Source organism: Tenrec ecaudatus, chromosome 9, assembly GCF_050624435.1.
Source record: "Tenrec ecaudatus isolate mTenEca1 chromosome 9, mTenEca1.hap1, whole genome shotgun sequence".
NCBI classification, from domain to species: Eukaryota; Metazoa; Chordata; class Mammalia; order Afrosoricida; family Tenrecidae; genus Tenrec; species Tenrec ecaudatus.
The window spans coordinates 122,073,341-122,100,143 of record NC_134538.1 but is presented as its reverse complement, the minus strand read 5'-3'; the positions used below and the strand labels follow the sequence as shown (position 1 = coordinate 122,100,143).

Below are 26,803 nucleotides of genomic sequence, written 5' to 3'. Positions count from 1 at the left end.
AGTTACATGCTTACAACTGATAGCTGGCAACTAGGAGAACGGAAATTTAACAAAATCTAAATTTCAGGAAGGAATAGGTCTATGAATAAACAAATGAAAAGATGACAAAATAGCTTTCAATTATAACATAAATGTTTTTAACATAAATAATTTGACCACTCTGTGATTCAGAACACTATTCAATACATTTATATATCACTGTTTTAGATAACCAGAACCAGGAAAAGGTAACTCTGTTATCTCCTTATCAAATTCAAGACAGCAGATGACAATACATTTTTGCGTTTTTGAGAGTCTTTTTTTTCCTTTTAAAATACTATTTATAGATACTATAAACTATAGTATCCAAAGTGGAGGGGCAGTGCAGGAGGGGAAGGCCCTCAAGGAGAGGGACTGGCAGTGGCTGCATCCATGGGCTCAGGCGTGGGAATAGTTGTGGGGCTGGCGCAGGAACATGCAGCGTCTCCTTCTGTTGTGCCTAGCGTTGCTATGGGTAGGAGCTACTCGATGGTACCTAACCACAAGGTGAACTTTTACACAGCACATTAGGCACACCTTTTACAATTTTATACACATTGTTCCATGCCCCTGGTTACTGTATTACAATGTGTTCGCAGTCTCATCATTTCTATTTGTTCCGTTTCCATTGATCTAGTTCTTCCCTTCCCCTTCTTGCCTCCTTACGGTGGCTTGTGGGTAAATGGTAACCATTGGTCTCATGTAACTCACAGTTCAAGGGAACACATTACTCGCAGACAAAACTGCTTCTTTTACAAGCTAATCTGTTCCTTGACTGAAAGCTGACCTGAGTGATAGACTCAGGGCTTACTCGACTTTAACAGTCCAGTATGTCTAGCTATATTTTAGAAAGTGGGGGTTTGTCCTACATTTTCCTACCGTTCTATTCAGAATCTTCTATTGTGTCTCTGTTGGGTTAGGCTGCTAACTTGTCAGACTGCTAACTCTGTCCACTGCACCATGGGATAAAGATGATACTTTCTACTTGTGTCAAGAGGTATAGTTTTGGAAACCCACAAGGGCAGATCTACCCTGTCCTATAGGGTAGAATTTGATAGCAGGGTGTTTGGATTTTGAGTTTTTATTCTGTCCCTAGACAGAATGGTGGGTGGTGGAAGCTGAGGTTCATGTGGGCTATTAGTCTCATGGATTGGCTTTCTGAGTCTTTGATTTCCTCCTTTCTCTTGTTCCCCATGAGTAGAGGTCATAACCACAGATGCTTCTCACCAAAGTCAGATGTAGATTGTAGGACATTATCTTTGTTAACTATACTGTGCCAATGGAATAACTTGTCCCTGGAGCCTGTAGCTCATGCCTTTCGACTGAGTAAATCAATCTTGTGAGTTGTTTGCATATCACTAAGATGTTGCCATTATTGTGCCCTGTGTGGTTTGTTATGTATGGATATATATGCAGCACCCACAAACGCGCATATACATATTCTACAGACACAGACACTGCATTTGGAAAATCTGCTGCAAAAGATCTCAAAGTATTAAGAAACAAAGATGTCACTTTGTGGACTATGGTGTACCTGACTCAAGCCATGCATTTTCAATTGTCTTCCATGCACATGAAAGCTGGACAATGAAATAAGGAACAACAGTGTGGCAAACTAACACTGAGGGAAATATGACGAGGACTATATTCCCTAATTTATTACAGAGGGAATCTGGAAAGCTGGTATTCCATGGTAGGAAAGCCTCAACTTTGTAAGTTAGCAGTAAGGTCCAGGTAAATTATCCTGCTTTAAAAATCATTCTCACAGATTCTCCCCCTAATAGCTATGCTGCCTTCCAGTGGGCACATGGTTGATTATGTCTCCCTATAAAAGCAGACATTAACTTCTTGATCTCTCTTCCTGCTGTGACACCCCCCCCCTTATCCCTTCCCCCAATGCAGGTACTAGGTTTCCTCACCTGTGAGCTCGGAGACCCTTAATGAAGATACTACACACCTTGTGACATATGTAACTACTGAATATGTATGTCTTGAGCTTAATTATAAATATCCCAAAATAATAAAGACTCATTCTCACTGCTCTCATTTCTCCAATGCACTCAGTTCCGTGTAATCCATCAAGAGAAACTGAGGTGAGCATGCTACCATAACATCTGTCTGCTTTATTTTATTCTCTCTCCTTTCTTATCCTCTACGGTTTTACTACAATCTTTATACATCATCACCATGCATTTGCGCCTTCTGGCCCTTTGGTTGTTGGAGGCTGGTTCCCCCGACAGAGAAAAATCAGAGAAGAATTGATACATTTGAATCATAGTGTTGGCAAAGAATATTAAACAGAATATCAACTGCCAGGAAAATGAACAAATTTGCATTGGAAGAACAGCTAGAATGCTCCTTAGAAATGAGTTTGGCAAGACTTTGTCTTACAGACTTTGCACATGTTATCAAGAGAGACCTGGATAAGAACGTTTTGCCTGGCAATGAAGAGACTTAGTGAAAAAGAGGAAGACCCTCGATGAAACGGATTGACACAGGGCAACATTGAATATCAATGGCCTGAACTCAGGCATTAAAAGGCAGAGGCTAACAGTCTGGCTCAGAAAACATAACCCATCAATCTGCTGCCTCCAGGAGGCTCATCTCAAGCTGGCAGACAAAAACAGGTTAAGAATTAAAGGATGGAAAAAAATATACCAAGCAAATGGAAATGCAAAATAAGCAGGAGTAGTGATCTTAATATCTGACCAAATTGACCTCATGATACAGGCCATAACAAGAGATCAGGAGGGGCACTATATAATGATCAAGGGAACAGTAGACCAAGAACCAGTGAGCATAATAAACATATATGCACCTAATGAGAGACCTGCGAAAATTGTAAATCAAACACTCCAAAAGACGAAAAAAGAGATCACAGGTTCAACAATTATAGTTAGTGACTTTAATACACCACTCTTAAAAAGGCACATCATTGGGAAAGAAACTCAACAAAGAGGCTACAATCTAAATAGCACAATTGGCTTGATAGATATTTTCAGAGCTTTCCACCCATATGCAAAAAATTCACATTCTTTTCAAGTTCACATGGACATTTTTGAAAATAGACCACATACTGGGACACAAGTCGAACGTGAGTAAATTCAAGCACATAGAGATTATATAGACATCTCTCTTCAATCACTGTGCCATAAGGCTGGAAATTAACAGGATGGTGAAGAAAACAAGGCGAAACAATTGGAGGAAGAACAATTTTCTATTGCATAAGGAGTGGGTATTGACCCAGATCAGACATGAAATCAAGAAGTTTCTAGAAACCAATGAGAACGGAAATACGACATACCCAAATCTGAGGGATACAGCAAAGGCATTTATCAGAGGAAGGCTGATAGCAAAAAATGCACACATTAAACATGAGAGACTCATGGATATGCTGGCACAAAATGTATAACAATTAGAGCAGAGTCAACAGAACAACCCTACTAATAGCAAGAGGATAGATATAATAAAAATCAGTAGAGATACAGGAGAGGGAAAACAAGAAAACTATGGAAAAAATTAATGCCGCTAAAAGTTGGTTCTTTGAAAGAATTAACAGAATTGATAGACCTCTGGCAAACCTATCCAAAGAAAGGCAGGAAGAAGTGACATTTGCAAGGATGAGGGATGAAACAGGGGGCATTACAACAGACCCTAATGAAATCAAAAGGAAAATTACACAGTACTATGAAGGTCTATACGCTACCAAATTCAACAATCTGGAAGACATGGACAAATATTTGGAAACACAATCCCTCCCTGGACTATCCCAGATGGATGTCAAGAACCTCAACAGACCCATAGCAATGGAAGGAACAGACAAGGTAATCAAGAGATTACCAACAAAAAAATCCCCCGGGGCCAAATAGCATCACAGGAGAATTCTACCAAGTATTCAGGGAAGAATTGACACCAAACCTATACAAACTCTTCTACAACATAGAAAAAGACGGAAAACTCCCAAACTCTTTCTATGAAGCTAGAATAACTCTGATACCTAAAGCAGGCAAAGATACCACCAGAATCGAGAACTACAGACCAATATCCCTAATGAATATTGATGCAAAAATCCTTAACAAAATACTGGCCAATAGAATACAAAAGCATATTAAAAAATAAGTCACCATGACCAGTGGGATTCATACCAGGGAAGCAGGTGTGGTTCAACATACGAAAGACCATCAGCATTATTTGCCACATTGGCAGGGAAAATGATAAGAACCACATGATAATATCAATAGATGTGGAAAAAGCATTCGACATCATTCAACATGCATTCCTGTTTAAGACACTCAAGAAGATAGGAATTGAAGGAAAACTCATCAATATCATACAAGCTATATATATATGAAAAACCAACAGCCCATGTGGTAGTTAACGGAGAAAAGACGAACACAATCTCAGTGAAAAAGGGGACCAGACAAAGATGCCATGCCCCTTGTCCCCACTCCTATTTAACATCATACTGGAGGTCCTAGCTAACAACATAAGACAAAGGAAAGATATCAAAGGTAATCATCTGGGGAAGGAAAAGATGAAATTTCTGAAACCCAAATGAAGGCTGAGCATGATAGTGGGACAAGAGGAAAGTAAAAGAAAATAGAGGAAAGAACTAGGGGTGACAAAGGGTATTTATAGATGTCTAAATACTGGCAAGTAATATGTAAATATATTTATATAGGAGAGTGGGGAAATAGATCTATGTGTATATATTTATAGGTTTAGTATTAAGACACCAGATAGACATTGGGCCTCCACTCAAGTACTTAATGCAAGAACACCTTGTTCTATTAAATTGTGCATTCCATGATGCACACCTTCCTGACACAATTTCTGAAGAAAAATGTGTGCATCAGCAAATGTGGCGAAGAAAGCTGATGGTGCCCGGTTATCAAAAGGTATAGCATTTGGGGTCTAAAAGGCTTGAAGATAAACAATCGGTTATCTAGCTCAGAAGCAACAAAGCCCACATGGAAGAAGTACACTACCCTGTCTGACCACAAGGTGTAGAAGGGACCAGTTATCAGACATCAAAGAACAAAAAAATCATATCTGTGGGTGCCCACCTTCCCGATATGATCACTGAAGACAAACATGCGCATAGCAAATGTGGTGAAGAAAGCTGATGGTGCCCGGCTATTAAAAGATATAGCGTCTGGGGCCTTAAAGGCTTGAAGATAAACAAGTGGCCATCTAGCTCAGAAGCAACAAAGCCCACATGGAAGAAGCACACCAGCCTGTGTGACCACGACCTGTAGAAGGGATCAGGCATCAAATATCAAAGAACAAAAAAATCTTATCATTGTAAATGTGGGTGAGTGCAGAGTAGAGACTCAAAGCCCATTGGTAGGCAACTGGACACCCCCTTACTGAAGGGTTGTGGGGAGGAGATGAGCCAATCAGGGTGCAAGGTAGCAACGATGAAACATATAACTTTCCTCTAGTTCTTAAATGCTTCCTCCCCTCCACTATCATGATCCCAATTCTACCTTACAAATCTAGCTAGACCAGAGAATGTTCATTGGTACACATAGCAACTGGAAACACAGGGACTCCAGGACAGATGACCCCTTCAGGACCAGTGGTGAGAGTGGTGATGCCTGGAAGGTGGAGGGAATGTGGGGTGAAACGGGAGAACCGATTACAAGAATCTACGTATAGCCTCCTCCCTAGGGGATGGACAGCAGAGAAGAGGGCGGGGAGAGACACTGGACAGCGTAACATATGAAAAAACAATAATTTATGAATTATGAAGAGTTCATGAAGGAGGGGGGTGTGGGGAGGGAGGGGGAAAAATGAGGAGTCGATATTAAAGGCTCAAGTAGAAGGCAAATGTTTTGAGAATGATGATGGCAACAAATGTACATATGTGCTTGACACAATGGATGTATGTATGGATTGTGATAAGAATTGTATGAGCCCCCAATAAAAATGATTTTAAAATATATATAATCTGTGCTGATTAAAATTTTTTTTTTTTAAGATTTATGTTAGATGTGGCAAATAAAGTTGTGCTGACGAATTAGCATGAGTAGGGCAGGGTTTGGCAAATTTAAATAGATGGTAGTGTCCTACCCAGATCCCAACCTCCCAGCTCAAAGAAAATGGCCCAGGCTCAAAGATGAGACCAAGTGTGTTTCTTTGAATGTGTGTGGCTCTTCAGTCCTGTCAAAAATCCAATCTCATGTATCAGGCTCCTGAAAAGTCTCATTACGAAGCCTTTTCAAAGCCTTCCATGACTGGCTTTCAACCCATAATTTTTTTCCATTCTGATTACTGTGACAGAACACTCAAATTATAATAATTCTGGTCTCTTTCTGTTTCATCAGCCATGACAGAACAGCTTCAAGCCCTGTATTAAAGTTTAAGTAGGAGTTGCCTGTAAGTCAGATATTTGTAACCTGCGTACTACCAGTATTCTATCATTTTCAACAGACTGTTTTCAAACTTTTATGGAATATAAAATGAATATTTAAAATTGAAACTTAATTTTATGAAATGTCCCCACATTTCTTTAGTCAGCACCTTAAAGGTAAATCAAAAACATACACACACATGTGCACAAGTTAATTCCCATGTCTTTTTCAGTGTCTTTGTGCAAGAACTTAACAGGAAATTTTATTAGCATTATCTTGTTTTTTCTAAGTGCATTCATTATCTATTAAAACAATAAATATTTTTAAAATATGCAGTTGGTAAAATATCCCAAAGCTATTCATCTTTGTAGAATTGAGAATTTGGTATACTGAAAGAGCAGGTTTATGTGCCTACTACTGAATCAAATTCTTATTTGCTTTAATAAGACACAGTTAATTTGAAATTTTTCATTATAATGTATGTATTCACTTGAACTTTTTTAAATCTAAGAATTAGAAAGTAGCAACACCAGAAAACTTTTAAAATAAATGAATCCATTGACAGGACTGCTGAGGGCTCTAAATGTGAAATAATGAAGTGCTTTAAAATAAGATGTCCGCATCATGCTACCAATAAGAAGGTACACGGAAAGTCGTGGCAGCCACTAGAATACGAGAATAGAAGAAGAATGAAAGGGCTGCCAGGACGCTCCCCCCGCAGAGCAGAAACACAGCCTCCTTACCAGTAACTGTTATGACATCGTCCTTGTGCGTTTCAGCCATTTCCTGAACACGGACTTCTGTGTTCACGTCAACCACTTTCCCCGATAACTCTATATGAGTTTGAAGAGAAGCCGGCACCTTGACAATAACAGAGCCTGCACATTTTTAAAGGAGAATTTATTCAAGCAAGGAAATCAAAAGCTGAGGTGCTAATTATAATTCATGTCAAAAGGGTAGCTTTAGTTCTGGTAACTATTCTTCAGGATGTTTATTTAATCCAAATAAAAAACAAACAAACTCACTACCATTGAGTTGCTGTCAACTCACAGAGAGCCTACAGGACAGCGCTGAACCGCCCCTGTGGGTTTTTGAAACTGTAACTCTGTACAGGAGTGTAAGTCCCATTTTTCCTCTGAGCTTATTTAAATAGTACTGTCTTTTCCTTACAGATGAGCAAAGCCCCCTTCCTCCCAAGGGCATTTTGAATTACTAGTTCTTCTTTCACCAATAGTCCTAGCCAATTCATCCAAACCAGAAAAAGCAATGGCTTCCTGCACATGTAATTGCAGACAAGATTTGCCATTTAGTAAGCAGTTATTAAGAGCCAGGTACTTTAATTACATCATGTTGTTTATTCCCTATACAGTTCTTAAGAATTACTATTATTTCCATTTGACAGAAGAGAAATTCTGTCAGATTTCTACGACAGCCAGTATTACAATCAAGACCCAGTTTGATGAATGAAGCTGTGTTCTGATTGACAACGGTATTTCCCACACGATCACCTCATCAAACCACAGCACTGTGACCTCACTGACCATTATACCACAACTACAAGGCTGAGCTCTTGTACTTCCATTGTGCCTCAAGCAGGAGGAGAAAAATTCACAACCGAAAAAAGGATTATATATTTTTAGTGGATGTTAAGTTTTGAGTACCTGACTTGATTTCCAGTACAATCTTCAGGCGATTCGTCCTTCAAAGAAGGAAATCATAAGGTATACTGTGAGCTAGGGAGGCGCTTTCCCCACACAGGGTCCTGCTTAGCAGTGCAAACTTCCCAGCACAGTCCCATTTCAGACGTTGTTCTGTCTCAGTTCCCCAGATATCAAATACAATGGGCCCGAGGCCCCTGAGTCATCTCTGTGCACACAAATGCTTGGGTGACATCCAAAGTGAACGTTATAAAGATTCCTTTTAGGATGCACTGCATAACTGGTCATCACTTCTGATCTAGTTGACACCAGCTAAACTGCCCTAAGTAAGTTCACATATCCTCAGCAGTAAAGTTCACAGAGATAGGGGTTTCAAATAAGGCGATTTGTGCAGAGAAATATATGAAGAATGACTTTTCCTACAGTCTACGATAATGGAATTTTGTCTTTCTGGGGTTTAGCCTTCCCAACAAAGGCCAGAAGTTTGGGGTAAAATTGATGAACCCTCATACTCATGCTCAAAAAGAAGGAAACAGAACACATCACAATCGGCAACATTTTATTAAAAAGCAAACTGTTTTTCAATTTTTAAAAATTTGTTGGCTGGCTCAAATGGAAGCCACGGGCAGTATATTCCCACATAATAAATGATATGAGAGTTTAAGGAAAATGGGGAGGGGAGGATACCACCGAAATCTTGGATATTACATTTTAGTATGAATAGAAGGTACATGCTTTTCTACCAAAGATATCAAAAAATAGAAAACCGTGAATTCAAAAGCATTTTTCTCTAGGACTTTTCATCTTTATATGTATTGGACCCAGTAATTTTAAACATTTTTATTTTCTGTTCTTAAAAGAATAAAGGGATTTTAAAACTTTAAGAGCATTAAGCATATTAAGCAATTTAATGAGTTCTACCACTATCCTCTTCCATATCCTTAAATAACTAAAACCACCAATACCAAAACACCCTCATTGTTTCCGAAGGGAGAATTCCATAACTTGAAAACATCCCAATCCCCATCTCTCCCACTTATCACCGCATCCCACTGATGCTGACTCACAGCAACCCTGTACGGGGGCTCGGGGCTGGAAGTGCCTGTGGGAGTAGAAACACTTATCTTCCTCTCAGGAATAGCAGCCCCGTGCTGACAGAACCACCAGGGCCCCAATGCTTGAGACCTATCTTTTTTTCAGAAAAGAGGGCTCTTGTCACGTCTTTGACCTCTTTTCACTTTGTGAACATATTGTTTGCTTTCAAAATTCAAAATGAATGAATATTAGCATCATCATATAATGAAGGCATACTAAATTAAGATTAGGAAGACAAAAAGTTAAGTGGGAAAGCCAGTACTCTGTACTCCCAAGCCAAACCAGCCTTTCTGAATTATCTAAAGTCACCAAGGAAAGAGGAACCAAGCATCTCAACATGTTCTTTGCCATGGCAAAGGACGAAGACCTAAGAGACTCAAGAGACAACTCTGAATCCTATAGCAAGACGGGCAGAGTTGGAATGGATTCCAGAGATCTTTACTAACCATTAAGCAACAGAAACCTGAATGATTTTCCACTTCTCTAAAAAGTTACTGTTCCCAAGTGTAATGAGAATGAAAGGCTTGAAGTACAACAGAATCTTTGTTTCTAGTATCTTTAAGCTTCTGCCAGTAACAGGGTCCCAAAACACAACATTTGAAATTCTAATCAAATTTGTAACACCATATGCTATTTCAACAGATTACTGGAATAACATTGCAAGTAATAGAAAAATTTGAAGTAGATGAGGATTAACAATGATCGCTGTTTGTTGTGTTTCACTTTTTAGATTATTGCCTAAAAAGGAAACTAACTTTCATGTAAGGGTTGCCTATTCAAAACTGTTTTTAATCTATCATTTATAAAGGTAATAATGGCTCAGCTTTTCTCTTTGTATCTTAATATGAAAGTGAAATTATGTGGATTTACAAAACATTCTGAATAATGAAGTAGTTAGAAATTTAGTGAATACATATTACCCTATTTTAAAGGGGAGAAATGTGGCCTTCAGAAATCAAATACACCTTCATGTCAGCAGCAATTTCAGTTTCATGGACCTTGTGACTTCAAGCCTTCTTCTGACACTTTGACAAGGAGCCTCGTTGAACGAAAAAGTACGAAGTCCCCATGTCAGAGGCATTATTAATTTCACCAACAGCCAGTATTTTCCTTGTTCTGAGCAATAAACAAGAACTTCTACACTTTATTTTGAATTTTTAGTGTAGAGTTACGATCCTCTGTTTTCTATGCCCAGGCCCTCAACCAGTTGGATTGACACCAGGCTGCAACAATGGGCTCTGGCCTAGGAACAATTGCAAGGACAGCGCAGGACTGCGCAGTGTTCTGTTCCGTTGTGCATACGGTCACTATGGTCAGGACTGACTCTGGAGCACCTAGCAATAACAACAGGCCACTTCAGCCACTATGGTCAGGACAGTTTACCCATGCTTTTTGCTAGCATGTGCGTACAAACACATACACATTCAGCCTTCTGTTTACCCTCAAAGTAAGTTATTTTGAATTAGAAATTACATTACAGAGATAGACATATAACTGTCTACTTCGGTAGATTAGCTCAACAATCATTTTAAAGGCCCTTTCTGTTGATCACCCTTTAGAAACTATTACTCTAGAGGAGCCAGGGAACATCCTCTTAGAAAGGTAAGTTTCCAAAAGGACATATGGCAGTACTTTCCTTCCAAAGAATATCCTATTTCAGATAAAAAACTAAATGGGAAACTCAAAGAGTAGCACTTCACAAATTCCACAAGGACAGATAGTCAAAATATTACACGTTTGTTTGTACTACAAAGTGAAGTCTCCCTGGCTGCCTGTCCCAAAGGATTTGAAGATCATTGGTTGATAGAGTTAGCAGCAGTCTTTAAATAAAATCCTATCAGCTGAAACTTTCTTGAAATAACTGTCAGTCTAGAGAAGGGAAAATGACCATCTGTTTCTTGAAAGTTATGTAAAACCTTCCTTACACCATCTGTTAAAACAAAGCATTCCAGTTGGCTCACCTTCATGGGATTTTACGTCCACATTCCCCAGTTGGCTGACATAAACATCGATGGCACCCTGATGGGTTGAGGCTTTTAGGCATCCACAGGATGAATCTGGTGGGAAGAAAAACCATAAGTATGATCATTCTTATTTGAGTAAATGGAATTACATATGTTTTTTAAAAGGCTCAGGTACAACATTCAGCTAAAGTTAGTCTTCTAAAGTTTTGTAATATCCTAACAATGCCATCTTTGGTCTTAGAAGGTAAACATAAAAAATGTAGACATCTACACAGACAAATGATTGCAAATCACTGTGTGTACATTTATCTGCATAACTTATTTCTAGACATAAAATCTCAAAAAATCAAACTCACTGGCAGGAAGTCGATCCTAACTCAAAAAGGACAGTAGAGGACAGTGTAGAACTGCCCGCTGTGGGTTTCCGAGGCTATAAATCTTTAAAGATGAAGAGAAAACTTCACCTTTCTCCTATGGTAGCAGTCTGATGCATAATTCATTACACCACCAGGGGTCCTTTTCTAAAGCATATTTGCTCTAAAACCTAACAGATGGGAAAGATAGTGTCCTTCACAGACAAGAACAGTAAGCATCCGTGATATATTTACTGTCATATCGATAAACTTAGAAAATTGTCAATATTTACCAAAGAATTCTATCAGTCACATACAGGTAACTCTTTGTCATCCACGCAACTCTGACACATAGTGACCCTACAGGACACAGTAGTACTTCTCTGGTGGGTTTCCAAGACTGTCAATTTTTAAAATCATTTTATTGGGGGATCGTACAACTCTTATCACAATCCATACATCCATCCATTGTAAGACTGTAAATTATTATGCAGTAGAAAGCCTCATCCTTATCCCAGAGTGGCGGGTAGTTTTTAACTGCTGACCTTGAGGTTTGCAGCCCAACGCAGGAGTTAACTGAATCAAAATCTCTTATCATTATGCTTTTAGCAAATTGGCTTGCATTAAAAAAATGCTATTACTAGTTAAAGATCAGGCAAGATTTTTTGCATGTTTTAAGAGAAAAGGATAAAAAGGAGTTTGACTTAATACTTTTCTCTTTTTACATTTTTTGAACTGCACAAATATCTTTAAGTCATAGGTAGAAAATGGTAATTAGGTACACTGACTCATTTTCAAGGCATAGCAACCCTCTGCACAAGAGAACAAGGCAGTGCCCAGTTTGGTGCCTTCCAATTGTGATGCTTGAGCCCACTGCCGGAGCCACAGTGTCCAGCCATCTCCTTGGTTGTCTTCCTCTTTTCCCTTGACCTTCCAACTTTACCAAGTATGATGTCCTTTCCCATGGGACTGTCCCTCTTCTTCACATCTCTAAAGTACGTGAGACAAAGGCTCATTCTCTTTGCTCTCACGAGCATCCTGGCTGTACTTCTTCCAAGACAGAGTTGCTTGTTATTCTGGCAGTCCATGGTTTGCCCCTTAGTCCTCAGAGTGTTCTTTGTTCTTTAATATTTAACAGAGGTCTTACGCAGTGGATTTGCCCAATGCAACCTGTTGCATTCTTGACTGTTGCTTCCATGCGCACTGACAGTGTAGCCAACCAAACAAAATTCTTGAGCATTTCATTCTTTTCACCAGTTCAAAACCATCGCTCCTCTGCAAGAGAAAGATTTCTACGCCTGTGAAGAGTTAGTCTCAGGAACCCGCAGAGGCAGTTCTGCTCAACTTACAGGGTTGCCATGAATTGGAACCGACTTGACAGCAGTGAGTTTTGTGTTGACCAGTTCAGTTATGAAGAGTTTCCTTCACATTGAGTTGGAGTCCATACAGAAGACTAATTTTTTATCTTCATCAGCAAGTCCTTTGAATGTTCTTCACTTCCACAAGCATGATTTTGTTATTTGCAAATCAAAGGTTGCTAATAAACTGTCATCCAGTCTTGATGCTATTTTCTTCCTCACATAATCTGGCTTCTTGGATTATTTCCTCAACGTATAGACTGAATAAGTATAGCAAATATTTATAACTCGGGTGCACACTTTTCCTGATTTTAATCCCTGCAGTATCTCTTTGTTCTGTTTGAATTGCGGTAGTGCTGTGTTAACACATGAATTTCCCCACATTGCCAATAAATTCAGTTTTCAGTCACCCAACACTTTAAGCTCAAACAAAGCTGACAGCATCAGAGACAAAGACTTGAGGCAATGATATTGAGGAGTTAGTGCTAAGTAATTTATCCTTCCCTCTCTTTAAGGCCAATTTATCCATTAATTTAATATTTTATCTGGGTGTCCCCAAAAGGCTACTATATATTCTTTTAGGGAAGGCCCTTAAAAGAATATTTTCCAGCAGTTTTTATTACTTCATAGCTGAGACAAAGGATGGAATGTGGTTTTTAAAATGCCAAAAAGTATATTATACATTTTATAAAACATAAAGAGGAATATTTGCATATATTTTCTTTTTTTACATTTTATTAGGGACTCATACAACTCTTATCACAATCCATACATATACATACATCAATTGTATAAAGCACATCTGTATATTCTTTGCCCTAATCATTTTCAAAGCATTTGCTCTCCACTTAAGCCCTTTGCATCAGGTCCTCTTTTGTTTTTTCCCCTCCCTCCCCGCTCCCCCTTCCCTCATGAGCCCTTGATAATGTATACATTATTATTTCGTCATATCTTTCCCTATCCGGCGTCTCCCTTCACCCCCTTTTCTGTTGTCCGTCCCCCAGGGAGGAGGTCACATGTAGATCCTTGTAATTGGTTCCCCCTTTCCTACCCACTCACCCTCTACTCTCCCAGTATCGCCCCTCACACCCCTGGTCCTGAAGGTATCATCCACCCTGGATTCCCTGTGTTTCCAGTTCCTATCTGTACCAGTGTACATCCTCTGGTCTAGCCAGACTTGCAAGGTAGAATTCGGATCATGGTAGTTGCGGGGGAGGAAGCATTTAGGATCTGGGAGAAAGGAGTCATTTTTTCCTTAAAAATTTTAAAGCAACTTTTGAGGAGATTGTTCAAAATCTGAATCAAAGAAAGCTGATAATAATCTATCTTTAACAATTTAAAAGTAAGTACTGAGGAGCTAATAAAGTGAGCACAAGAATGAAGAAAATGTTCGAAATCTGATTGTGCTGATGACTGTACATCTCTTCTTGATAGGACTGAACTATTGAGTTGCATGACTTGTGCATTATATGCCAATAAAACTCTTAAAAATTAAAAATAACTGGTCCCTTCTGCACCTTGTGGTCAGACAGGCTCGTTTGCTAGGTTGCTGCTTGATGACCTCATTTGGCGGCACTATGGGGATTAATAGCTTGCTGGAGGCAGGACACACACACACTCTCTACTTTGTCTTCTTGTGACATGACACAAAGAGCTACTCTAAACCCTGGCACTGGAAGAGTCACATGGTGACTCCTGCCAGCAATGAGAGGCTTCCCACTGCCACTGGATCCACAAGACTTTCCACCTACTGGCCTGTGATCTTCCTGCATTCAGCATCATCGCATGTGTTGCGTGGGTCTGAAGAAGAATTAATAGATTGGCATTGGATATATGGGTTAACATCGGACTTATGGACTTGACCTGGACTGGGCTGGGATTTTTTTAAATATACAATTACTCTTTAAATAAAGCTGTTTCTTAAACACACACAAAAAAATTAAAAGTACTAATGTTAGAAAATTAAGCCAAGGGAGATCAAAGACAACAACTGAAAAAAAGGTCCAAATATCAATACTAACAGAAACTGTATTTTAAATCCTCTTACTGTATCCCAAAAGAAGTCAAGTTAAAAAATGATGCATAGAGCACATGATGTGTGTATAAACCCAGGATGAACAAAGTAAACGTTTAAAACATTAGTTTTATTCCTTGCTTCCTATCTAGGGAAGTACTTTTCTTTTAATGAAATAAACAAAACCCAAGAACTTTATCTGGCTCATGAGCAATACTTTTCATTTATTTTTTTCCCCAAATGAGAAATAAACAGCTTTAAAAAGAATAAGGGGAAGAAAACCACTAAGTAATTATATCCTTGCATTATCAGTCTTAAGATATGATAAAGGCTCATCCTTGGAAGGCTATCAAAAAACCCAAAACATGTTTTTAATAGAAAGCAGAAATGAATTTTAAAGCCATGCAGCAATGATAAACTCTCATTTTTTTTGGTCTGTAACACAATGATTATAGCTAACAATTATCCACAGAATGAAATTAAGGTATCATCCAAATAATTTAATTTAGTTGGGGGGATTACATAACGAAGCAATTCTATACTTACTGGAGAAAATCTGGGGGGAATATGCACCAGAGGGTAATTAAAGAGTGCAAAGAATTATTAGTTTAGACAGTAGCATAAAAAAGTAGGTGCCCATGGAGAGTTTTCCATCATAATTCAGGATAAAGGTCTTTTCACTGTAAGACCACTGACTTTTCTTGGGAAATTACATATACCAAAGAAAATTAATTATGTCAATCACTAGCTCGCAAGATGTACCACCAAAGAAACACATCAAAGCTTTTGGTATTGCAGTAAACATGTTTTTTTTTAATATGTGAAAATCATGAAATCACTTTTGATTGCATATGCAATTTACTAATGAGATGAATTGCTCATGCAGAAATCAGTGCCACACGGGGTGTTTGGTGGACACTCCCTACAGTAGGAGACCATAGCTGTGCAGTGTGCACCACAGTGCACTTCATGCCGCTATAATTTAATACTGCATCTTGATGCTTGTTACATTCTCCTGACTAGGAATGGTGCCAGTACTGGTCTGTAAGTATTTGGGTGCATAACTCTAGATAAATTTTAACTTCTCATATTAGATTTCTGTATATGCTAATAGCTTTATATGATCCGCTAGTATATATATATATTTTATGCCTTCATAGTATACCTAGTTTTTTCTTAAATCTTGTGAACATTTCTAAGATACAGGGTTTGTTTGAATTTTTCCAATCTCTAAAATATTTTACAATATATTTGTTGAAAAAATATATACAAGCAAGTAGACCTGTGTTGTTCAAGGTCAGTTGTTGTTCCAGTGTCAACTCGTTGTAAGAACAAGAAACAAATTTTACATACAGTATAAGTCATTTCAGAAAAACTTTTTCTAGACTAATATCCTGCCAGGTAATAGGGAAAGACACACAAAGGAAAAAGTAGTGTAAAGATGTATTAAAATATCATTTCCACTTAGCAGTGCCTTCCAAAAGAGGCAATGGCAGAAAGTCCACTCCCTGGTGGGACAGTGGGTTGGCCTGGATTGTAAGACTGTAAAGAGCTACAGTCTTGGAAACTCACTGCGAACAGTTCTATCCTGCTCCACATGAGTGGTTATGAGTCTGCATCACCTCAATGGCAGTGAGTTGAATTTGAGGATCACTAGAGGTCAGAATTGACTAGACGGCCGAACATAATTCTTTCTAGCTACTAGCAAGCTGTGCTTTCTCCTGTTGACTCATTTTAAATGAAATAATATTTTTAAAAATGTGAGTCTAAGAATAAATAGAATTGTATAGGCTTTGGTTTTTGAGAAAGAGAGAGCTCTAATTTATAGAATCAGAAAGAACAGGGTTTAGTGAAGTAGGCTAGAATGTACATGAGGGGCTTCAAAAATTGGAGTAGAATTTCATTATCTTTCAATTATATTTTCTCAGGAACTTTTTGAAGTCTCCTTGTATATATAATAAGAATCACTAATGAGTTTACTTTAGAAGTTGATCAATAAATTATATTATCTACCCTGGAAATAGTGACCATAATCATATCTACATGTCTACCTTCTTTAAAAAGGAATCATGGAGAGGGTAAAATCTACCCTCTGCATTCAGACAGGGCAACACCTAAATCATTTCTAGCCCCGAAACACCTAACTTGGTAACATGTATAACCTGCTAAGGAGCTCTGGTGGTGCAGTGAGTTATGCACTGCTTTGCAAACCATTAGGCAGGTCAGAAGTTCCGACGCACCAATTGCTCAGCAGGAGAAGAGCAGTGGCTTTCTGCTCCCTAAAAGAGTACAGTCTTGGAGACCCAAAGGGCAGTTGTGCTCTGTCCTCTGGGATCACAATGAGTCATGGGGAATTGACTTAATGGCTGTGAGTTTTGTTGTTTTAGATACACCCTATTATTGGGATCCATGCCAATGTTTTGAAATCATAGCTATTCTAATTTATTATTATAGTTATTAATATTAATTATTTCCACATCAGATTCCTATAAGTTAGTGTAATTTATTTGTAACTGTTTTACTTGCACTATCAACTCCTCAAACTCCAAGCTACTCAGTGTGTTGTCTGACTTCAAATTTTCTCCATCAAACTTTGTGTCAAGGAAAACACAAAACAATCATATGAAATTCCAAATAAACCCTACCCCCTTGTTATCTTTTGGATTAGGCCCCAAACCCAAAATCTCTCCAGCAGCACATAGAGAAATGGTATTTAGGCTCTAAACAAGGGGATCAGCCAACTACAGTTTGCATCCTGTTTTTGTTAATAAAGTTTTATTGGAACACAGTGTACAGTTATGGATACTGCCACAGCAGTAGCTACATAGTTCAGACAGAAACTGTGCGGCCCACAAGTCCAAAGTGAAATACCATCTCTTTTTGAAAAGTTACTAAAAATTGTATGTTTACTATATGTTAGATACTGTGCTAAAGTGTTCATATATACTTAATCTTACAACAATTCTGTCAGGTAGGAAATTGCAAGCCTTCTTCTCTCCCCAGGTAGTATCTGTCTGCCTATCAAAAGGAAAAGGCACACTCAACTCCAGACTGTTGAGTGTGGGGTGTTAAAAACAAACAAACATGCCTCCCGTCATCAAGTCTGTTCTGACTCGTTTAGATCCTATAGGGCAGAGGAGAACTGCATCTTAGGAGTTTCCAATGCTGTAAAGGGTATAGGAACAAACCCTCCGTTTTGCTCCCGAGGAGCTACGGGTCGGTTGAGAATGCTGGCTTTGTGGTTAGTAGTACAACATGTCACCCCCAGACCACCAGAGCTCCTCCATGGGGTGTTGGGGGTAGAACACTGAATATCTGTGGGAAGCTGTGGCATGTTATAATGAGAGTGCCAGGACCTACTTTGCCCTTTCTGAGGTTTCAGATGTTCTCCTCTCTTTACGTTTCTCGAAATAGTGAATCTGTCCACAGTCCTTCTCACTTCCTTTCCTGCTGGATTCCGGGGTCTGAAGTACATCTCCTTTTAAAAACTTTTTTGACAGATTGTAACTTTCATGTTCAATGGGGGGAGGGGGAGTAAATGTTTCCGATGTTATAATGGTTAATCATTTTAACTAAGATGTGACCACAGGACTTATCTTTATTTCCATTGTAAATCACAATTTGCTATTGATGTTTCAAGCCATTTTATCAGAGAAACCATCTGGGACAGGAAGGGACATTTCTAGGGTGAATAGAAAGGCAAGAGGCAAGGAGCAGAGCTCCTTGGGAAAGAGAAAGTCCTGGGTCTCTGTAGAATTTGTAGGGATAAGGGAAAAGGAGAATATTCAAGTTGCAACACACGGAGAATGTCGGTCCCACTAGCAGGCCCATCAAGCAGATGCGTATTTTGATGAAGTCTAATTTACCAGTTAAAAAAAAACAACTTCGCCTTGAGAAAATATTCTCCCGTGCTTTCTCCTAGCAGTTTGAAAATGTTTGCTTTTACCATTCATCTGTCTCTGGTGAACTTTTGGGTATAGTCAAGGGTCAGTTTGTTCCCCCTATGAATGTCCACTTGTTGTAGCACCATTTTTTAAAAACTTTCCTTTATCCAATGGCTTACCTCGGCACTTCTGTCTAAAATTGATTCAGTATGTATGCATACTCAGGAGGGACCAGTTCTTGGAGAAGGACATCATATTTGGGTTGACACAGTGGCTTCAACAGTAAGCTCAAACATAATGGTAATTGTGAGGATGAACTGAGCAGGATTTGGTGGTTGGACATGTGGAAGCCGAGACAAAGAGAAGTCAAGGAAAGTGGTGCAATCAGATTGCGACTGACATAAAGCCCAAAATTATACAAGATTTATGGGATGTTGTATCAACACATTTCCACAAAGAGCTTCATACATTCATACACTGGCTCTGCCTATCATTTATTTGCACATCAGGATTCCACCAGGTTCATCAGTTACACTGTCGACTTTATGTACCTTAGCAAAGCCTTCCACAGACAGGTATTTTAAAAAGCACTTTTTCACAACTAGCACTTTAGCAACATACCTATCACGATGTTGCCCATCTTGCTTTGCAATGTGATATTGCCTGTAAAATAGGAAAAAAGGATTACATATGTTAGGAATAGTCTAAAATGAAGTGTTATATAGTGTCCTAAAACATGTCTTGATATCTATAATGTTATTTAAAAATTTTGTGTTGGCAATTTTGCTTACTTTCACAAATCTAATCAGAGGTTCAGTTGCAGTAACTGGTTGAAATAACTAGCTTTAAGGCTCTATGAAAATCCCTTACCTCTACTCCAAAGCCTAAAGCTTTTGTAGACTAACTGCAAAATAAACCACCATACTCCCTATGAAACCTGAAGAAAATAACGATACCTTTAAAAGCCAAAAATGAAAAAAAAATTATTCAAATGTACTCAGTTTGAATTTTCAACCTAAAAACGTCAATGACTTTGTCAGACTATACAAAGCCAAGTCAGAGACCAAATAACACTAAAATATTCTATGGAAAAAATAATTACTGTTATTTTCAAGCTGGTATGTCATGTCTGTCAGCTAAATTAAAGTGGTTTCTGTTCCACAGTTGGAGTGGCTTTGAGGAGGAGGGAAAATGACTACACTGAAGCATGACTAACAAAGAAAAAATCTTCAGAGGTTTCCATCTTCAATACAGATATGTTTCCCAGGACAAGCACAGGATATTGTAACGACTCTTTCATTCCCGTTCCCTTCCTCTAATACCAAAAGAAAGATTCTTCAACATGTATGTGAAGTAATCTTCATGACTATTTCTGGAATCTTAAAACTACTCATACTTAATCTTTCAAAAGTGGAAGCAGTATTAGTTTTTATTCCACAATCTCAAAATAACTCTGATGTCAGGATTAATCAAACAAAAATGAGTGTGAACTCATATATTTCATTTTACATGGGTCATAAACACTGACATGTATCAGAATCGGAGAAAAAGCCAACAGGGCACTTGATTCATCATCTAACAGTCAGATGTGCTTCAACTGCAAGACACCTCTAAAGCTCTTACATGCCATCATTCTATATATATGAACAAGGAGCGCACTTATTGAGGCATGAAAACTTGGTTTGTGTGTATAAAATACGCTCACAGAATTTCCTTCAAGTTTCAGTAAATTAGAAGGGTGTGAAGAGCTTGTTAAATGTGTTCTGTAAATATTACTTCATTGGTGTGTTCTAAATACTCTCTTCCAAAGCTAGTAAATGCATGAATTTACCATCCTATACAAATAGTGGCCAAAGTTTATACAGCTTCGAAGAGGACTTCCAATGATGCCCACTTCCTGATATTCACTCACAGTATAATCTCCTCTTTTGTGTGCTAGACTTAATTATTCGTGTTTCACAATGAAAAGACAGCTACAGTGATATCACTTCTGATATTAGGCTATAAAGATTCTCACTCTGTCTTGCTAGGTCTCATGCTGTGATGGAAACCAACTAACATATCGTTAATTCTGTTTAAGAGAGGTTCATATGGCAAGGGACTAAAATAAAGCCTCTCACATCTAGAGAACTGACTCACTGAATCCTGCCAACAACCACATGGTGAACTGGTCTATGAACTGCAAACAGCTATTCAAAATCACTAATGCTTTGTGGGACAAAGTTGAGGTTTCCTATTCCTGTAAAAATTCATAGCCTCAAAAGCCCACAGGGGTAGTTCTACCCTGCACTGTGGGGTTGCTCGGAGTCAGCATTAACTCCAAGACGGTGTTTAGTTGGTTTAGAACTTCAAAGAACAGCCCTCGCTGACACCTTGAGAGAGATCTGGAGGGAGGGGACCATGTTAAGGCTCACCAAATTCCAGGTGGATCTTGGTTCAAAGTAGAGAATACCAGAACGATGTTTACTTGTTTTCACTGACTAAGCCAACGCATCTGATTGTGTGGATCATAAGAGACCATGGCCAGTACAGGCTTGAGGAGAATGGGAACTCCAGAGCACTTCACTGTGCTCATGCGCAACATGTATATGGACCAGGAGGCAGCTGTGCAAACAGAACAAGGGAATATGCTGCTTTAAATTCAGAAAAGGTGTGAGTCAGGGTTGTTTCTTCTCACCATAGTTATTCAATCTGTATATTGAGCAAACAATCAGAGAAGCTGGATTAGAGGAAGGATAATTGGGCATAAGAACTAGAAGACTTATTTAAGCCTGCCATAAAAAGATGGCACAACCTTGCTTGCAGAAAGTGAGGAGGACCTGAAGCACTTGCTGATGAAGATCAAGGATTGCAGCCTTCAGTGTGGATTACAACTCAATGTAAAGAGAATCCTCACATCATGATAAATGGAAAAAGGTTGACGCTGTCAAGGATTTTGTCTTGCTTGGATTCATAATCGATGCTCATGGAAGCAGCAGTTAAGAGATCAAAAGATGTATTGCACTGGGTAAATGTGCTGCACAAGACATCTTTAGAGTATTGAAGAGCAAGGATGTTACTTTTTGAAGACCACCATGTCCCAGACCCAAGCCATGGTATTTTCAATCACTTCATATGCACACGAACATTGGACATTGAAAAAGGAAACTCAAAGTATTTGAATTGTGGTATTGGCAACAACATTAAAAGTACAATGGACGCCAAATAAGGATAATCAAGTCTGTCTTAAACACATTGCGGACGGATGCCGAGTTTACTCGTGTTTCGAGCGCCATCTGTTACTGACAGATCATGAGATAACTCTTGATTTCTACACGCTGTCTTCAGATGCCATCTGCTTGGATATATTTTAACTACTTCGTCTATTTAGGTGTTTACATCAGTAGCAAGGTATCAAACTCGACTGTCTTCATTTTTTTTGTTTATTTAGCATTTTAGTTAAATCAAATAGTTACTATTTGTTTGAATTGTCTTGCAAGCAGTTGTATACTTACCATGATCGAATCTCAGTGAAATGTAAAACGTCAACTAAATCGCTCAAGTGGTCTCCCATTATACAAAAAGACATGAAGAAATTCTTAGCCCTAATTCTTCTAATTTTTCAAAGTAATATGGATTATGCTGATTATTTTTACAAGAAGTTTCTAATTTCATGAAGATTATAGTTCATAAAAGTAATAATGTTCCACATACATTGCAAAATAGTGTTTCATAATGTGAGACTTTTTATATTCAAAAACTGAAAGTTATAAATATGATAAAAAGTTGATGAGATGTAAACCCATTTATGTTTTAATGCACAAAAAAAACCTAACAGACGAAAAAATACCCGGCCACTTGGGTAAGTTGGTAAAAAAATATCCAGTTTTTAATATGTTAAAAGAAGCACGGCCAGAGTGCTCTTTGAAGGCAAGGATAGCTAAATCTCAAATCACATATTTGAACATATTGTCAGGAGAAACTAGTCCCTGCAGGAGGGCCTCAGCTTGGTACAGCCAAGGGACACCAATAGAGGAGGGCCCCTCTGAGATGGACTCACACAGGTGATGTAACAAGGGGCTCAGGCAGAGGAGCAACTAGGAGTGTGGCCCAGGACCAGGCAGTTTCTTCCTGCTGTGCACAGTGTCACCAGGAGTCGGACTGCCTTCATGGCACCTAACAACAACTACCACAACAAATTCCTGGCCCACCCAAATGCTTGAAGGGAAGTGAAGGAAAGGTTTTTGAAAACTGAAGGATGGGATATCCTTGTTAGGTAGTCTCAGCAACTTAGCAACACTATTGCCTTCAGCATTGGGAAAGTAGGAAATGTGCCTACTGGGCTGTGCGATTTAGGTAAGACTTCCATACAAAGTCAAAGTGTTACAGTACTGCCTGATTATGTTCTTGTTTCTTACAGAGGAAATAAACTAAATAAAAGGTTGTTAAACAACAAGGATCTAGGGCTCATAATTTTGAAAATTCTCAACTAGATGGCAAGAGATGTTAAAATTAAGAAATAGCTTCAAAACGGAGATGTTTTCAAGAGTTAAAGGCAACAGAGGCAAATACTGTTATATATAAAATACTGCAGAAGTGACCTAAGATTAGATGCTTAGATAGGCTTCAGAGGTGTGGGAGGGAACGTGGGAGTATGCCCATGAGTATATGAAGATTTAATAGAGGGTAGTTATATATGTGTGTTTATCTTTGCTGCAAAGATAGCCATATATGTGGTGGTGTATACAGGATCATATATACTTCTTAGACATACCAAAACTCTTTCAGGGAATGAGCCTCTGGGCGTGAGGGTTAAGACCACAGTCTCGGGCCCAACAAGATCTGTTACCATAGCAGTTCACAAAGCCGATGCTTTACTTCCTACTCGGATGAGCGGTGTAATGGTTACATGTTGGGCTTTGATCCACATTGTTAGCTGTTCAAAACCACCAACAACTCCAAGGGGAAAAGGCTGGGCTTTCTATTCCCATAAAGAGTTATAATCTCAGAAATGCACAGAGGATCGCAATGAGTCCGCATTGATTAGACGGCAGTGAGAGTGCATGCGTGTGGATGAGTAGCTACTGCAGTCTCAAATGTTCCTACGCAGCCATTGGTCTCTCTCTGGAGGAAAGAAGCATGGTGAACATTGAAAGTCATGTGGAAATTGTTGGACCAATGGACTAATAGGCCAAGCTTCCATCTGTCAATCCACCCTGAGATCAGAAGAACTAGATGGTGCCTGGCTACTACTATCATCTGCTCTGAGGATTACACTAGAAGGTCCAGGACAAAGCAGAATATACGTAACTCAGAATCATGAAACAAACCAGGCTTACTGGTTGGATAGATGTGGGGGGAGGTCAGATGCTTACAGACATCCTCCCTGAAGGCAATCGCTGCCAGACTGCTGTCTCGCCCCACCACAGGGATGGGCCTGCTCCTTGCTGCTGGGGACAATGGGCTATTTCTCCCTGAAGCTTGCAACCATTAGCTTGGTTCCTGTAGGTGGGATTTACACCCTATTGCTAACGGTTCTTAAGGAGATCCAGTTGCCATCCTGACTCTAGGATCCTCCCATCTTGCCACCATGTGTACCCCCAATCCCTCCTCTTCCTATTGCGTGTATGTTCCTAGACCACCCCCTCTCACTGCTGTATAACCTATAGTGCAACTCCTTCCTGTGATGTATGTCTTTACCTGTAATTAGTGGGCTTGTAAGCTCTCAAAGGTATATAAGCCTGGGTTAGCAATAGAGGCCTCTCTCGCTGGTCTCTTCCCCACTCTCACGACTCCCCCTCTCCTCTCCCATCCTTGCTCCCGTTCCCTTTCCTTTTGCCCTCCTTCACTTCCCTCTCTCTCCACGTGGACCACCTAGCAGGCTAAGGTGAGCATGCTACCATGAATTGTGTTTGACTCTCTCTTACCTCCCATGCTCTCGATGACCTTAATATAATATTTATATGTCTCAACCTTACAAATGTGTTTACTGGACCCATGATTAGTGGTGGGGGGCTGGCACCCCCCAACTCATACCGCAGATAGAGATGGCCGGGATTACGGTCCTTATCCTTCAGACCAAGAATTAAACTCACCCTTGAGACAAAATAGTTCACCAGTTAAAAGCAAAAGGGCAGAATTTACCCACAGGAAAAATTCAGAGGGTTAGGAAAAGAGGAAGAATAGTAACAGGTAGTATAGGGAGGAAATGGGATAAGTGATAGTACATTGAGGGGATAGCAATCAATAAGCTGAAACAAAATGTGCATTTGTGTTAGGCAAGATTCTCTAGAGAAACAAAACCAGAGCACTTATGATTTTATATACACACACATATGGACAGGTTTATACAGCAAGGACTATAATGGCTAATTAGTCCACACAGTAGTTCAGAGGGCTCAGTTCAACTCACTTTCAAGGAACAGTTAATATACAGGTCCTTCCACTCATGCTAGCTGCTGGCCCAAGGTCAAGAAGCAGACAAAGGAATCTGCCCTCAAGCAAGACAGGCAAAGTCTGCCACAGGCAGGAGGGTGGGGCAGCAACAGTCAGTACTTCCAGAACTTATAGAAATAGGCCCTGATGGGGTGTCAAAATGTTCGCATGGTGACAAGATCCAGCAGCCTCAAGCTCAAGTGATGTATGCACCAGAAGCATGGCGAAGCAGGTCTTGATGGAACCTCAGCGATACATGGCAAGGCTGCATGATCCATGGGTGGTTCTGCCCACAGTAGCACAGCACATGGTTGAGGCAAAGGACTAGCTCAGGCAGCAGGGCATTGGTCCAATCACCAGGGAGAAAGAGAGATGTGGGCAGGCCTTAGAAAACCATGTATCTCTTCACCCTCCAAACAAGCTGTGACCTGATTAAACTCCGCCCACATGTTCCTATGGAGGCCTAGTTGGCACAATAAACCTAATTAACAGTATTAAAAGTTGAATGTGAAATTGATAATCTGATCTTGTAAACCTTTACCCAATTCATATAAAAAATAATTTTAAAAGTGTAGAAAATAAAAAGGAAACAGCTTCCAAAGATATAGGAATGGGGTCTTAAAGGTAAACAAGCAGCCATTTAGCTCAGAAGCAACTAAGCCCAGATGGAAGAAGCACATCAGCCTGTGTGATCATGAGGTGTCAAAGGGATCAGATATCAGGCACCAAAAAAACAAAAAGTCCTATCACTGTGAATGAGGGAGAGTGCAGAGTGGGGACCCAAAGCCCATCTGTAGATAATGGGACATCCTCTTACAGAAGGAATGCAGGGAGGAGACGAGCAAGTTAGGGTGCAGTGTAGCAACGATGAAAAATACAATTTTCCTCTAGCTCTTAAATGCTTCCTCCTCCCATCCCCCCTACCACTATCATGATTCCAATTCTACCTTACAAATCTGGCTGGACTGGAGGATGCACACCGGTACAGATAGGAACTGTAAACACAGGAAATCCAAGAAAGATGAACTTTTCAGGACCAGTGGTGAGAATAATGATACTGGGAGGTTGGAGGGAAGGTGAGGGAGAAAGGGGGAACAGATTACAAGGATTTACATATACCCTCCTTCCTGGGGGATGGACAGGGGAGAAGTGGGTGAAGAAGATGTCAGAGGGTATAAGACATGACAAAATAGTAATAATTTATAAATTTTCAAGAGTTCATGGGGGGACGGGGGAGTGGGAAGGGAGGGGGGGGAAAATGAGGTATCAACCAAGGGCTCAAGTAGAAATCAAATGCTTTGAGGAGGATGATGGCAACAAATGTACAAATGTGCTTGACACAATGGATGGATGGATGGATTGTGATGAGAGTTGTACAGGCCCCCAATAAAATGATTTTAAAAAAATCAATCTGTGAAAGAGCTGTGAAATCTAGCCTACTGACTTCGTCCTATCCTTTCAGAGAAGGAGTCCCGGAGGAATTTCAAGATGACGAACAAAACAAGAGGAGCCGTGGTGGCATAGTGGTTATGTGTTGGGCTCAGATCAGCAAAGTCTGCAGTTTGAAACCACCAGCTGCTTCATGGGAAAAAGACAGGCCTTCTACTCCTGGAAAGAGTTACAGTCTCAGAAAGCCACAGAGGCCATTCTACCCTGTCATGTGGGGTTGCCACGACTCAAAACTGACTG

At 39.6% G+C, this 26,803-nt stretch overlaps 1 protein-coding gene across 2 annotated transcripts in view; it reads right to left on the bottom strand.

Moving 5' to 3' along the window:
• Window positions 1-26,803, bottom strand: part of FAM185A (family with sequence similarity 185 member A) — a 63,362-nt gene that overhangs the window by 11,774 nt on the left and 24,785 nt on the right. The window contains exons 5-7 of one of the 2 annotated variants that reach the window (XM_075558502.1): window positions 19,322-19,363; window positions 11,089-11,184; window positions 7,118-7,252 (exon numbers count right to left, since the gene is read on the bottom strand). In XM_075558502.1, the coding sequence (XP_075414617.1) occupies window positions 7,118-7,252; window positions 11,089-11,184; window positions 19,322-19,363 (273 nt within the window). The remainder of the gene's footprint in view (window positions 1-7,117; window positions 7,253-11,088; window positions 11,185-19,321; window positions 19,364-26,803) is intronic. The other variant, XM_075558503.1, reaches the window with a different exon arrangement.